The sequence below is a fragment of the Podarcis tiliguerta genome (assembly GCF_965153285.1).
Source record: "Podarcis tiliguerta genome assembly, chromosome: 2".
Classification (NCBI taxonomy): domain Eukaryota; kingdom Metazoa; phylum Chordata; class Lepidosauria; order Squamata; family Lacertidae; genus Podarcis; species Podarcis tiliguerta.
In genome coordinates this window covers 3593538-3606357 of record NC_139535.1, presented here as the reverse complement: position 1 = coordinate 3606357, position 12820 = coordinate 3593538, and the positions used below count along the sequence as shown (strand labels likewise).

At 46.8% G+C, this 12820-nt stretch overlaps 1 protein-coding gene across 2 annotated transcripts in view; it reads right to left on the bottom strand.

The window, feature by feature from the left end:
* Positions 1–9217, bottom strand: part of LOC310670665 (uncharacterized protein) — a 36462-nt gene extending 27245 nt beyond the window's left edge. The window contains exons 1-6 of one of the 2 annotated variants that reach the window (XR_014507605.1): positions 9110–9217; positions 7043–7209; positions 4385–4529; positions 3335–3400; positions 1394–2395; positions 506–1141 (exon numbers count right to left, since the gene is read on the bottom strand). Coding sequence is in view for 1 of the 2 variants with exons in the window: in XM_083426311.1 (XP_083282437.1) it covers positions 4385–4529; positions 7043–7209; positions 9110–9149 (352 nt within the window). In the remaining variant the exon portion in view is untranslated. Of the gene's footprint in view, positions 1–505; positions 1142–1393; positions 2396–3334; positions 3401–4384; positions 4530–7042; positions 7210–9109 lie in introns of those variants that run through there. The other variant, XM_083426311.1, reaches the window with a different exon arrangement.
* Between the last annotated feature and the right edge of the window lie 3603 nt (positions 9218–12820).

Genomic DNA, 12820 nt, shown 5'->3' with positions numbered 1-12820 from the left:
AAAGTTCATCCGTGGAAACTTGTTTCCAGCCTTCCTGTGCTGCAGTGGCGTAGCGTGGGTTGTCAGCACCCGGGGCAAGGCAAGTAATTTGCGCCCCCCCCCCGCTGCACTGTCCCTCCCCCAGATAGTCCCTCGCTCGCTCTCCGCACCGCACCGCACGCCTGGCACCCTCCCCTCCACAGTGGGCGGCGACCCGGCGGCTCGGATCGGATTCGCACAGCCAGCACTGCAGTGAGAGAGAGTGAGTGAGCCAGGTAGGGGCAGAGAGCTGCGAGTGCGAGCGCGCCCCCCCAGATGTTGCGCCCGGTGCGGCCGGCCCCCCCTGCACCCCCCACGCTACGCCACTGCTGTGCTGAAATATGGGTTCCAATAGTAAGTTGAGGTGAAAACTAGGCATAGATCAGGGGTTCCCAAACTGAGGATTGTGGACCACAGAATGTGTGGCGGAACTATCACATTAAATACTTCTATTGTGTTTTAATTGTATTTTTCATATTCTCCACACTGATTTTTTAAGAGGACCTTTATTGCTTTATTTGTCACTGAATTTTGTTGGTTTGAAATTTGAATTCCTTATACAGTGGTTACAGACGCTTCAGGTTACAGACGCTTCAGGTAACAGACTCTGCTAACCCAGAAATAGTACCTCAGGTTAAGAACTTTGCTTCAGGATGAGAACAGAAATCTTGCAGCGGCAGCGTGAGGCCCCATTATCTAAAGTTATCCTCAGGTTAAGAAGTTTCAGGTTAAGAACGGACCTCCAGAACGAATTAAGTTTTTAACTCAAGGTACCACTTTACAGCATCTAAAACAGTACGTTATGATTGCTAAACTTCAGAATAATCATTGTGGTCCAGAAATACGCTCAGCAGTTTCTCAGTCACTCAGGACAGCCCTTGAAGACAGGAGCTTGAGAACCACGCTTATAGATTATGGATGATTCCTGGGATGTGTAGGGGACTAGGCTGTTAAAGAGGCGTTAATGAGTGTTGGGTGTGTGCCTATGCAAAGCAGCCATAAGCAGGATTTCTTCAAACCAAGATCTTGTTGCTTTGACTTGGAATAACAGAATTCCATAGGAAGCTCAGGACTGCGTACCACAACAAGCAGTGAATCCCTCAAGGTCTTAATCAGAGATTTTCTCCAAGAAGAGTAGAAGAAGAGTTTGGATTTGATATCCCGCCTTTCACTCCCTTTAAGGAGTCTCAAAGCGGCTAACATTCTCCTTTCCCTTCCTCCCCCACAACAAACACTCTGTGAGGTGAGTGGGGCTGAGAGACTTCGGAGAAGTGTGACTGGCCCAAGGTCACCCAGCAGCTGCATGTGGAGGAGCAGGGAATCGAACCCGGTTCAGCAGATTACGAGACTACTGCTCTTAACCACTACACCACACTGGCTCCCAGTGCTACAGCTTTCCCCAGAGACCCCTCTATGTAGATTCTCTGATAAGTAAGCTGACTACTCTAACGGATTCCACATTCCATGCATTTAAATGGTTTCTCCCCGGTGTAGATTCTCTGATGATGAATGAGGTGACTACTCTGCCAAAAGGTCTTTCTGCACTCTCTGCATTTATATGGCTTCACCCCTGTGTGGGTGTACTTCAATGTGAAGTAAGCTTACTGGTCACTCTAAGGCTCTTTCCACACTCCCTGCACTGAAATGGTTTCTCCCCTCTGTGAGTTCTTTTATGATGAGTAGGGTGACTACTCAAGACTCAGGTGCTCTCAACACTCTATGCATTCAAACGTTTTCTCCCGTGTGTGGGTTCTTTGATGTTTAGTAAGGCTACCGCTCTGTGTAAAGCTCTTTCCGCACTCCACACACTTAAATGGCTTCTCCCCTGAGTGTTTTCTTTGATGTACAGTAAGTTTACTGCTCTGTGTAAAGCTCTTTCCGCACTCCATGCATTTAAACGGCTTCTCCCCGGTGTGCGTCCTTTGATGTGTAGTAAGATTACTGCTCACTCTAAATCTCATTCCACATTCCATGCACTGATAGCGTTTCTCTCCTGTGTGGATCGTTTGATGTTCAGTAAGGTTACTGTTTGCTCTAAATTTCATTCCGCATTCCATGCATTCAAATGGTTTCTCTCCTGTGTGGGTTCTCAAATGTCTGCCAAGGCTACTCCTCCTATTAAAGCACTTTCCACACTCCCTGCATTTAAACGGTTTCTCCCTTGCGTGGGTTTTCTGATGTGTAATAAGGTTGCAGCTCAGACTGAAGCTCTTTCCACACTCCATACAGGTAAATGATTTCATCACAGTGTATGTTCTTTTTTCAGGCATTCTGGGTCCCTTGTGATTTCCAAGCATCTCTTTTCCAACTTCAGGCTTGGCTGCTGCCGACGACTCCATATGTGGTTTCCTATGTAGCTCGTTGTTTTGTACACCATCTGCAGAGTGCGGAAGGAAAGGGGAAAAGCATGTTATATCTCTATTCTTTTTCATCCTTTAAATATTTAATACTTTTATTTAAATCAGCAAAACAGAAAAACTGTTCCTAAGAACCAGGGAGAAATTACATCTCCTATTGTATATGAATAGTTTGATAAGATCTGGTCAATAATAACAATGATTATATTAGCTTATTATAGACGGGTACACATAATTCACTGCGGGAGGCAGTGGAAGACAGGAGTGCCTGGCATGCTCTGGTCCATGGGGTCACGAAGAGTCGGACACAACTAAACAACAACAATTCAACCTGGTAAAACACTGAAATATGGGTATTCTTTGTAATGCCCTGGAATAATAAGTTTATTGATAATAGTCCTTTGCTGCCTTCAATTTGTTTTAATACTATTAGTATTTGTAAAGCAATGTTTTTATTTTATTGTACCTTGCTTTTAAGAAGAATCACATTTAATTTCAAGGCAGAAACAATCACAGACTGAGCCCAGTTAGGTGTTTCTCAGATTTTTTGCATCTATGTGATTGCCCCCTGTTACTGACCTGCTGAAATCAAGGTCACCTTTTGAACATTCCAGAATCTCGCACAACCTCTTATTCCTTTCTGGTCCATATACCACATGATGTCATTAAAATTAGGTATCTTCTTTGTAACAACAGTGGTATATACATTTCTACAAGAATAAGGAGGAGAACAGAAGTCTAGGAAAGCTGGGAAAGAGGCCAAACTGGGAAGATCACGAGCTGCTCTGTGATTCCAATGACTTTAGCTGCAGTCACAAAATTCCAGGGATTAAATCTAAGATCATCTACGTGCAAAACATGTCACCAGGGCTCTGAAATGAAGGTTTGGAAACTGCTTTCAAAGTAGCAGACAGGTGAGTAAATTATGAAGATGGCTCCCAAACAAAGTTAATTCCTACCTGGTGATGTCTCTCTTTTTCTTCCCAACAGATCTTCTCCTTTCCAACAGGAATTGAGGTCTGACTCTGTCAAGGAATCGGAGAAGGTGGCTTAGGTTTGGTCACATCATACCCAGCAATTCAAAGTCGAGCCTTTTAAAAGCTAACAAAAGGTATTATTTTGATTTTGTGACTCCTGCATGAAGTGAATAGAACACGTCTGTGTCGTGTGTCCCAGCAAGATCACTTTGGAATGATGCTGTGGAATAATAATAATAATAATTTATTATTTATACCCCGCCCATCTGGCTGGGTTTCCCCAGCCACTCTGGGTGGCTTCCAACAGAACACTAAAATACAATAACCTATTAAACATTAAAAGCTTCCCTAAACAGGGCTGCCTTCAGATGTCTTCTATGATTCTATTATGCGATTCTATTATGTGATTCTATGATTCTATTCGGGACGCGGGTGGCGCTGTGGGTTAAAGCCTCAGTGCCTAGGGCTTGCCGATCGAAAGGTCGGCGGTTCGAATCCCCGTGGCGGGGTGCGCTCCCGCTGTTCAGTCCCAGCGCCTGCCAACCTAGCAGTTCGAAAGCACTCTCGGGTGCAAGTAGATAAATAGGGACCGCTTACTAGCGGGAAGGTAAATGGCGTTTCCGTGTGCGGCTCTGGCTCGCCAGAGCAGCGATGTCACGCTGGCCACGTGACCCGGAAGTGTCTTCGGACAGCGCTGGCCCCTGGCCTCTTTGAGTGAGATGGGCGCACAACCCTAGAGTCTGTCAAGACTGGCCCGTACGGGCAGGGGTACCTTTACCTTTTTATGATTCTATTATGTCAGGAGTGCTCTGATGGTGTTTCCTGCTTGGCAGGGGGTTGGACTCGATGGCCCTTGTGGTCTCTTCCAACTCTATGATTCTAAAAGTTTGGTAGTTATTTTTCTCTTTGACATCTGGTGGGAGGGCGTTCCACAGGGCGGGTGCCACTACCGAGAAGGCCCTCCGCCTGGTTCCCTATTATTGGAAACCAGCCAATAAATTATTGTTATTGTTATAAGAAAAGTGTCCTTACCAAGCGAGGCCACCGTCTCATAATTGTCCTCCATGACTTCCCTGTGCAAAGCCCTTTGGCTGGGATTCAGAAGGGCCCACTCCTCTTCCGTGAAAAACACAGCCACCTCCTCGAAGGTCAAGAGAGCCTGGAAGGTCATCAGGCCCTGGAAGTAGAAAAAATACAGTGACAGGTTCACCATGCACCATCCTCCTGATAGGCAAAGGCAACACAGTGGTTGGATGCTGTCCCTTTGAGATCTTTCAGTGATTTTTTAAAAAAAATAATATTTATTGCTTTTTGAACAATTTACACACTACAAAACCAAATAAAAACAGAAAAAAGAACAATACAATACAATATAAAGACACTACATAACACTAGACACATTAAACTAACAAAACAAAACAAAAACAATTTAAAACACTCAAACAATTTCAATATCTTATCTTTCATTCACTTATTTCACCGACCTCCTCACACCTCCCTTTTTGTATTCCACTTCTGTCAAATGTTTCAGCAATTCCTTTCCATCTTCCTCTGTTATCTGTCCTATAATTATCCTAACACATTCTAACCTTATTTTACCTTTAAAATTCCATTATCTATTTATACTTAAATCCTTATAACATTTCTACTAAAGCCATATAACTTCATTCCAACAATCTTTTAACATTCATTAATTTTACAATATTTCTGTAAATAATCTTTAAACTTTTTCCAGTCTTCTTCCACCGACTCCTCTCCCTGGTCTCGGATTCTGCCAGTCACTTCCGCCAGTTCCATGTAGTCTATCAACTTCATCTGCCATTCTTCCCGGGTGGGTAAATCTTGTGTCTTCCAATACTTCGCAATAAGTATTCTTGCTGCTGTTGTCGCATACATAAAGAAAGTGCTATCATTCTTTAGCACCAATTGGCCAACCATGCCCAGGAGAAAGGCCTCTGGTTTCTTCAGAAAAATCTTTCAGTGATGGCCACCAAGATGGGTGGCTCAAAAAGAGGACTTGACAAATCCACAGAGAGGAAAAAGCTATCAGTGGCTACTAGCCAGGACAGCTATCGTCAGCTTCCAAAATTCGAAGCAGTTATACCTGCTGGGAATCACAAAAGGGGAGAGGTCTATTGGACTCAGGTCTTACTTGGAGGGCTTCCCACAGGAATCTGGGTGGCATCTGTGAGAACAGGGTGCAGGACGAGAGGGGCCCTTGGCCCAATCTGGCAGGATGTTCTGATATAAGGCCAAACGTGGAGGAGGAGGAGGAGGAGGAGGAGGTGGAGGAGGAGGAGGAGGAGTTTGGATGTGATATCCCGCTTTATAACTACTCGAAGGATAGTGATAGTGGCTAACATTCTCCTTTCCCTTCCTCCCCCACAACAAACACTCTGTGAGGTGAGTGGGGCTGAGAGACTTCAGAGAAGTGTGACCTGCCCAAGGTCACCCAGCAGCTGCATGTGGAGGAGCGGGGAAGCGAACCCGGTTCACCAGATCACGAGTCTACCGCTCTTAACCACACCACACTGGCTCCCATGGAGACAACAAGGCATTATTATAGTGTGTGTGTGTTATATTATATATAATTATATACCCAGCAAATGGAACCTTACAAGAGGACAATACGAGTGGACTCCCCATGCCTTTACCACAGCAAAAAGACTGATACAGTGGTACCTCGGGTTACAGATGCTTCAGGTTACAGATGCTTCAGGTTACAGACTCCTCTAACCCAGAAATAGTACCTTGGGTTAAGAACTTTGCTTCAGGATGAGAACAGAAATCGTGCTCTGGCGACACGGCGGCAGCGGGAGGCCCCATTAGCTAAAGTGGTACCTCAGTTTAAGAACAGTTTCAGGTTAAGAACGGACCTCCAGAACGAATTAAGTTCTTAACTCGAGGTACCACTGTACTGATGAATTCAAAAAATAAAAATGCGGCTCCCTTCTACGACTGGATTGAAGACTTATACAAACTCGCAACATACAAACAACTTGCATACAATAAATGCACACTTGCCATGGACAAATTCGATGATATTTGGAATCCATTCTTGCAAATGATCTGGTGAAGTACCATACCTACCTTGCAAAGTATGCAGTTTTGGGTTCCCCCCCTCCCCCTTTATTTATCCTTCTGCACCCGTTCTGTTTCTCTTTTTGTTTACGTCTCAACATGTTCAGTGTACATATAATTATGTACAGTGGTGCCCCGCAAGACGAATGCCTCGCAAGACGGAAAACCCGCTAGACGAAAGGGCTTTCCGTTTTTCGATGCGCTTCGCAGGACGAATATCACTATGGGCTTGCTTCGCAAGACGAAAATGTCTTGCGAGTCTTGAGATTTTTTTTCGCTCCCCACCCCCTTTTTCTAAGCCGCTAATAGCCTTTTAGCAGCTAATCCGCTAATCCCTTAAGCCTTTAATAGCCGCTAATAGACGCTAAACCGCTAATAGCGCTAATCCGCTAATAGGGTTGCTTCGCAAGACGAAAAAACCGCTAGACGAAGAGACTCGCGGAACGGATTAATTTCGTCTTGCGAGGCACCACTGTACTTTATGAACTTTCAATAAAGATTTTATTATTATTATTATTTTAAAAAGACATATTCTTTCAGAGCCCCTCCCCACTCAGCCCACAGAGACTCAATCCATTCTTGCCTCTCCCAAAACAATCCTTTCCTTACCTGGGATGGTTGCCTGGCAGTTCTTTCTGCGCCTTCTACAGACAGTGTCTCAGAAGCCATTGTGCTGCCAGGAGGAGATGAAAGAAGAGGCTTAAACCGGACCACTCCTGGGACACCTGGAGCTGTTGTGAAGATGTCCTTCAAAATAGGGTGTAGCTTGCAAATGCCTGCAAAGGAGAGACAGGGAGTGAGGAGGATTCCATCATTCATACGTTTGTTTCCCCCCTCTACGTCAGTGTTTCCCAAACTTGGGTTTCCAGCTGTTTTTTTTTTTTTTGGACTACAACTCCCATCATCCCTAGCTAGGAAGACCAGTGGTTAGGGATGATGGGAATTGTAGTCCCAGCTGGAGACCCAAGTCTGGGAAACGTATGATCTGTGAATGACGAGTTCCATCAGTGGTCTCTTTTCATTTGTTTGTTTATATGTTTGTTTGTTGTATTATAACTGATAATAATAATAAATTTTATTTATACCCCGCCCTACCCGACCGGAGCCGGGCTCAGGGTGGCTAACACCAGTAAAATTACAGTAAAAACATAATGGGGGGGGGGGACGGACCAATTTAAAATACAGGTTAAAATGCAATTTAAAATGCAGCCTCATTTTAAAAGTAGCCCATAGATCAAGACCATAAAGGGAGGGAAACGTGAGGGTCAGACTGAGTCCAAACCAAAGGCCAGGTGGAACAGCTCTGTCTTGCAGGCCCTGCGGAAAGATGTCAAGTCCCGCAGGGCCCTAGTCTCTTGTGTCAGTGCGTTCCACCAAGTCGGGGCCAGTAGTGGAAAGGCCCTGGTCCGAGTTGAGACCAATCTAACCACCTTGCGACCTCCAAAATGTTGTCATTTGTGGACCTTGCGGTCCTCTGCGGGGCATACTAGGAGAGGTGGTCCCATAGGTAAACTGCTTTGATAGTTAGCATTGCCCCGGGCGCAAAATAGCCTGGCACCTGCACTGGGAAGGAGAGAACCACTTACATCACCTTCAGTTCCTTGGAGTAAAAGGTAGGAAATGAATTCAATGAACGAACAAGTGACTGGGTTTTGGATTCTGAGTCGGCCTCGTAAAAAAAGTACGGCAAATCCCAGCCCCACCTCTCGCCATATAACTTCCCCTCCAAGGCTATGTCCCCTGAGCCAAATGGGGTGGGTCGGAAGACCCTGTGCTGAAAACAAGGCAGTCGGGTGACCACTTTGCAGCTGGAGAATCATAGAATCTTAGAGTTGGAAGAGACCTAAGGGTCATCTAGCCTGACCCGCTGCAATGCAGGAATCTCAGCTAAAGCATGCATGACAGCTGCGGCCATCCAACCTCTGCTTAAAAACCTCCAAGGAAGGAGGTTCTATAGTTACAGTCGCTTCAGGTTGTGCATTTTCGGGTTGCGCACCGCACCAAACCTGGAAGTACCAGAACGGGTTACTTCTGGGTTTCGGCGCTCACACATGCGCAGAAGCACTAAATCGCGCTGTGCATGCACAGAAGCGCCGAATCGCAACCCGCGTGTGCGCAGACACAGCGCTGCGGGTTGCAAACATGCCTCCCGCACGGATCATGTTCGCAATCCGAGCACCCACCGTACTGTCAAACAGCTCTTACTGTCAGAATGCTTTTCCCCCAAATGTTTAGTGGGATTCTCCTTTCATGTAACCTGAAGCCATTGGTTCTGGTCCTACCCTCCCGGTGCAGGCGAAAACAGGCTGGTTCCCTCTTCCATGTGACAGCCCATGAGATATTTAAGAAGAAGTCTGCAAACTGCCTGCACACCAGATGGGCGGAGAAAGGGAGTTCTTTTCCTCGCGTTTCTCCCTCTCCCCCAAGAAAGGGCGTCTTCCCCGCCCCAATCCCTTCTCCATAGCCTAGAACTACAGCGTTGATACTGGATCGCGGTGGATCTTGCGCTGGGAACCGCTGCGCGCTTTTACTGCGCGCGTCGCAAGTGGGCTGCACGGATGCGCTTCTTCCCACGCTGCTCTATCAGGGGGTTCCTAAACAGGGAAGCTGGGGGTGGTGCTCCTTTGAACCCTCCTCCAAAAGCAAACCCTCCCTCCCCCCTTCCTCCTTGCGCACCCCTTTCTCCTTTGCCTGCTCCAAGCTCCTTTCTCTCCATCCAGGCCGAGTTAGGGGTGGCAATCTCAATCTCTCTCTCCTTCCTCCGCCTCCCTCGCTTTTAGAATCATGCTTCCTGCCTCTCTAGGAAGCAGGGCTGGGTTCCTTTGCCCAAATCGGAAGACTTGAGTGGCAGGACTTGCCCCCCCCCTTTAGCAAGCCTTGGGAGTTTTACGCATGCGCGCCCCCACTGGCAAACTGAAGATCTGACACTGTTGCAGGAATTTATGTATAGGTTGGGAGGGGGGAGGTTGCCCCTCCAGCAGATATCATGCAAATGCAGCCCACTACCAAAACCAGCATAATCACTTTTGTGACTTTTGTGATTTGTCCCCACAAAACACATTATACACAAATAATGCTTTTGAATTGTTATTGTTCAACTTTATTATGAATTATGTGGGGACTGTTTAATTCAATTGTTTATCTTTTGAGATGTGTTCGTTACTTTATTGTTTGCGATTCTTTAAATTGTTATTCATTGCAACTTTTGGGACGGAAAAGTTATAAACCGCCTTTAGTATGGTTTAAGTGTGGAAAAGTGGCATACAAATAAATGATGATCATGATGATAATCAGAATTTCAGTCCAGCCAATAATACTAGAAAATCACAGTTTCTTCCTATCTATTCAAAGGGCCTTTGCTGCACAATACCAAATGTAAGAATTCACTGATAAATGTACCTATGTACTGGCTCACTGGGGAAACTTCAGAAATTCATATAGACAGGTGAGCTCAGCTACTCAGCAGCCCCTCTGCCTGAGTGATAATTCCTGGCATCCTGATACCTGAGTGCCAGACAGGTAGCCATTCCAGAAATAACAAACCCAGATGAAGACCAAAGGGTGGGATTGACTTGGCTGGGAAACAGGGAAATGTAAATATCTCATTTGTTACACTTGATGGGTGTTTGGTGGAGGGCAAGGAGAACCATGGAGCAAGGTCCAGGATGCTCAGATTACTGCCACCAGACCTCCCCTTTCATGATGTAATCATGATGTAGTTTGGGGGGTGGTGTAACATGGGGATTAGCAGCTAATAAAAATTTGGGGGCTCCTTTGTTAGGGGCTTGCTTCCATCTTGTTCCACCTTGTGGCAGGTGGGAGTCCTGTCGCAACAGTTTCAGTAAAGACCAAGCCTACTGGCTGCTGTTTTGCTCTGGTATTCCTGGCTGGTGTCCTTGTTTTTTTGTCCAAGGGAGCCCTCTGATTTCTCCGTTAACAACAACAACAACAGCTGGTAGATAGCGAAATGGACTCCCCTCACAAGGTGCTGCACTCTCCTTCCTCGGAGGTTTCTAAGCAGAGCTTGGATGGCAACCTGGCATGCGTGCTTTAGCCGAGATTCTTGCATTGCAGGGGGTTGGTCTAGATGACCCTCGGGTACCTCCCAACGCTACAATTCTATGGTTATATGTATTAGCCTGGTGCCTCCTGTATGCAAGACAGATGCCCTGATGCTGAGCCCTGTTGGAAGGGCCACAGCACAGAAGCTTTGCGTGCAGAAGAGGAGGAAGAAGAGTTTGGATTTGATATTCCGCTTTATCACTACCCTAGGGAGCCACCAGGGACGCGGGTGGCGCTGTGGGTAAAAGCCTCAGTGCCTAGGGCTTGCCGCGGCGGGGTGCGCTCCCGTTGTTCGGTCCCAGCGCCTGCCAACCTAGCAGTTCGAAAGCACTCCCGGGTGCAAGTAGATAAATAGGGACCGCTTACTAGCAGGAAGGTAAACGGCGTTTCTGTGTGCGGCTCTGGCTCGCCAGAGCAGCGATGTCACGCTGGCCACGTGACCCGGAAGTGTCTCCGGACAGCGCTGGCCCCCGGCCTCTTAAGTGAGATGGGCGCACAACCCAAGAGTCTGTCAAGACTGGCCCGTACGGGCAGGGGTACCTTTAAGGAGTCTCAAAGCAGCTAGCATTCTCCTTTCCCTTCCTCCCCCACAGCAATCACTCTATGAGGTGAGTGGGGCTGAGAGACTTCAGAGAAGTGTGAGTAGCCCAAGGTCACCCAGCAGCTGCATGTGGAGGATGCGGAGACATGAATCTGTTCTACCGCTCTTAACCACTACACTACACCATTGCCTGTCCCTGTAGAGTACAGTAGGGCTGCCACCTTTGTTCTGGCAAAATGCAGGACAGGTTGACGCGGTGGGTAAACATGTTTTTTTCCCCCAATCTGATGCGGAAGTAACTTCAAAGCAATCCATTACAAGCTATTGCAGGATGGTGCCTCTGGAATTTGTCACACACACATACAGTGGTACCTCAGGTTACAGACGCTTCAGGCTACAGATGCTTCAGGTTACAGACTACGCTAACCTAGAAATAGTACCGTGGGATAAGAACTTTGCTTCAGGATAAGAACAGAAATCGCGCAGCAGCAGCAGCGGGAAGCCCCATTAGTTAAAGTGGTCCCTAAGGCTAAGAACAGTTTCAGGTTAAGAACGGACGTCCAAAACGAATTAAGTTCTTAACCTGAGGTACCACTGTATCTGCAAATCTGCCTCTGTTTCGCTACCCAGATCTTAAATTCATGACCTTTCACACCCCTTTCAAACACAGGCATTTGGTGAGGATCCCTAACTTGGCAGAGAGGGGAGAGGGGTGAAACACTGGATAAAACTGTATCAATGCAGGATGTGGCATTTCACACTGAAATACGGGCCAATCCTGTATTACGGAGGACAGGAGGCAACCCCGGAGTGAGCTGGATGCCCCAATTGCCTGACGGGGCATCAGCATCCTCATAGAATCATAGAGTTGGAAGAGACCACAAGGGCCATCGAGTCCAACCCCCTGCCAAGCAGGAGACACCATCAGAGCACTCCTGACATATGGTTGTCAAGCCTCTGCTTAAAGGCCTCCAAAGAAGGAGACTCCACCACACTCCTTGGCAGCAAATTCCACTGTCAAACAGCTCTTACTGTCAGGAAGTTCTTCCTAATGTTTAGGTGGAATCTTCTTTCTTGTAGTTTGGATCCATTGCTCCGTGTCCGCTTCTCTGGAGCAGCAGAAAACAACCTTTCTCCCTCCTCTATGTGACATCCTTTTATATATTTGAACATGGCTATCATATCACCCCTTAACCTCCTCTTCTCCAGGCTAAACATGCCCAGCTCCCTTAGCCGTTCCTCATAAGGCATAGTTTCCAGGCCTTTGACCATTTTGGTTGCCCTCCTCTGGACACGTTCCAGTTTGTCAGTGTCCTTCTTGAACTGTGGTGCCCAGAACTGGACACAGTACTCCAGGTGAGGTCTGACCAGAGCAGAATACAGTGGCACTATTACTTCCCTTGATCTAGATGCTATACTCCTATTGATGCAGCCCAGAATTGCATTGGCTTTTTTAGCTGCCGCGTCACACTGTTGGCTCATGTCAAGTTTGTGGTCAACCAAGACTCCTAGATCCTTTTCACATGTACTGCTCTCAAGCCAGGTGTCACCCATCTTGTATTTGTGCCTCTCCTTTTTTTGCCCAAGTGCAATACTTTACATTTCTCCCTGTTAAAGTTCATCTTGTTTGTTTTGGCCCAGTACTCTAATCTGTCAAGGTCGTTTTGAAGTGTGATCCTGTCCTCTGGGGTGTTAGCCACCCCTCCCAGTTTGGTGTCATCTGCAAATTTGATCAGGATGCCCTTGAGTCCATCATCCAAGTCGTTGATCCTATGTCCCCACCT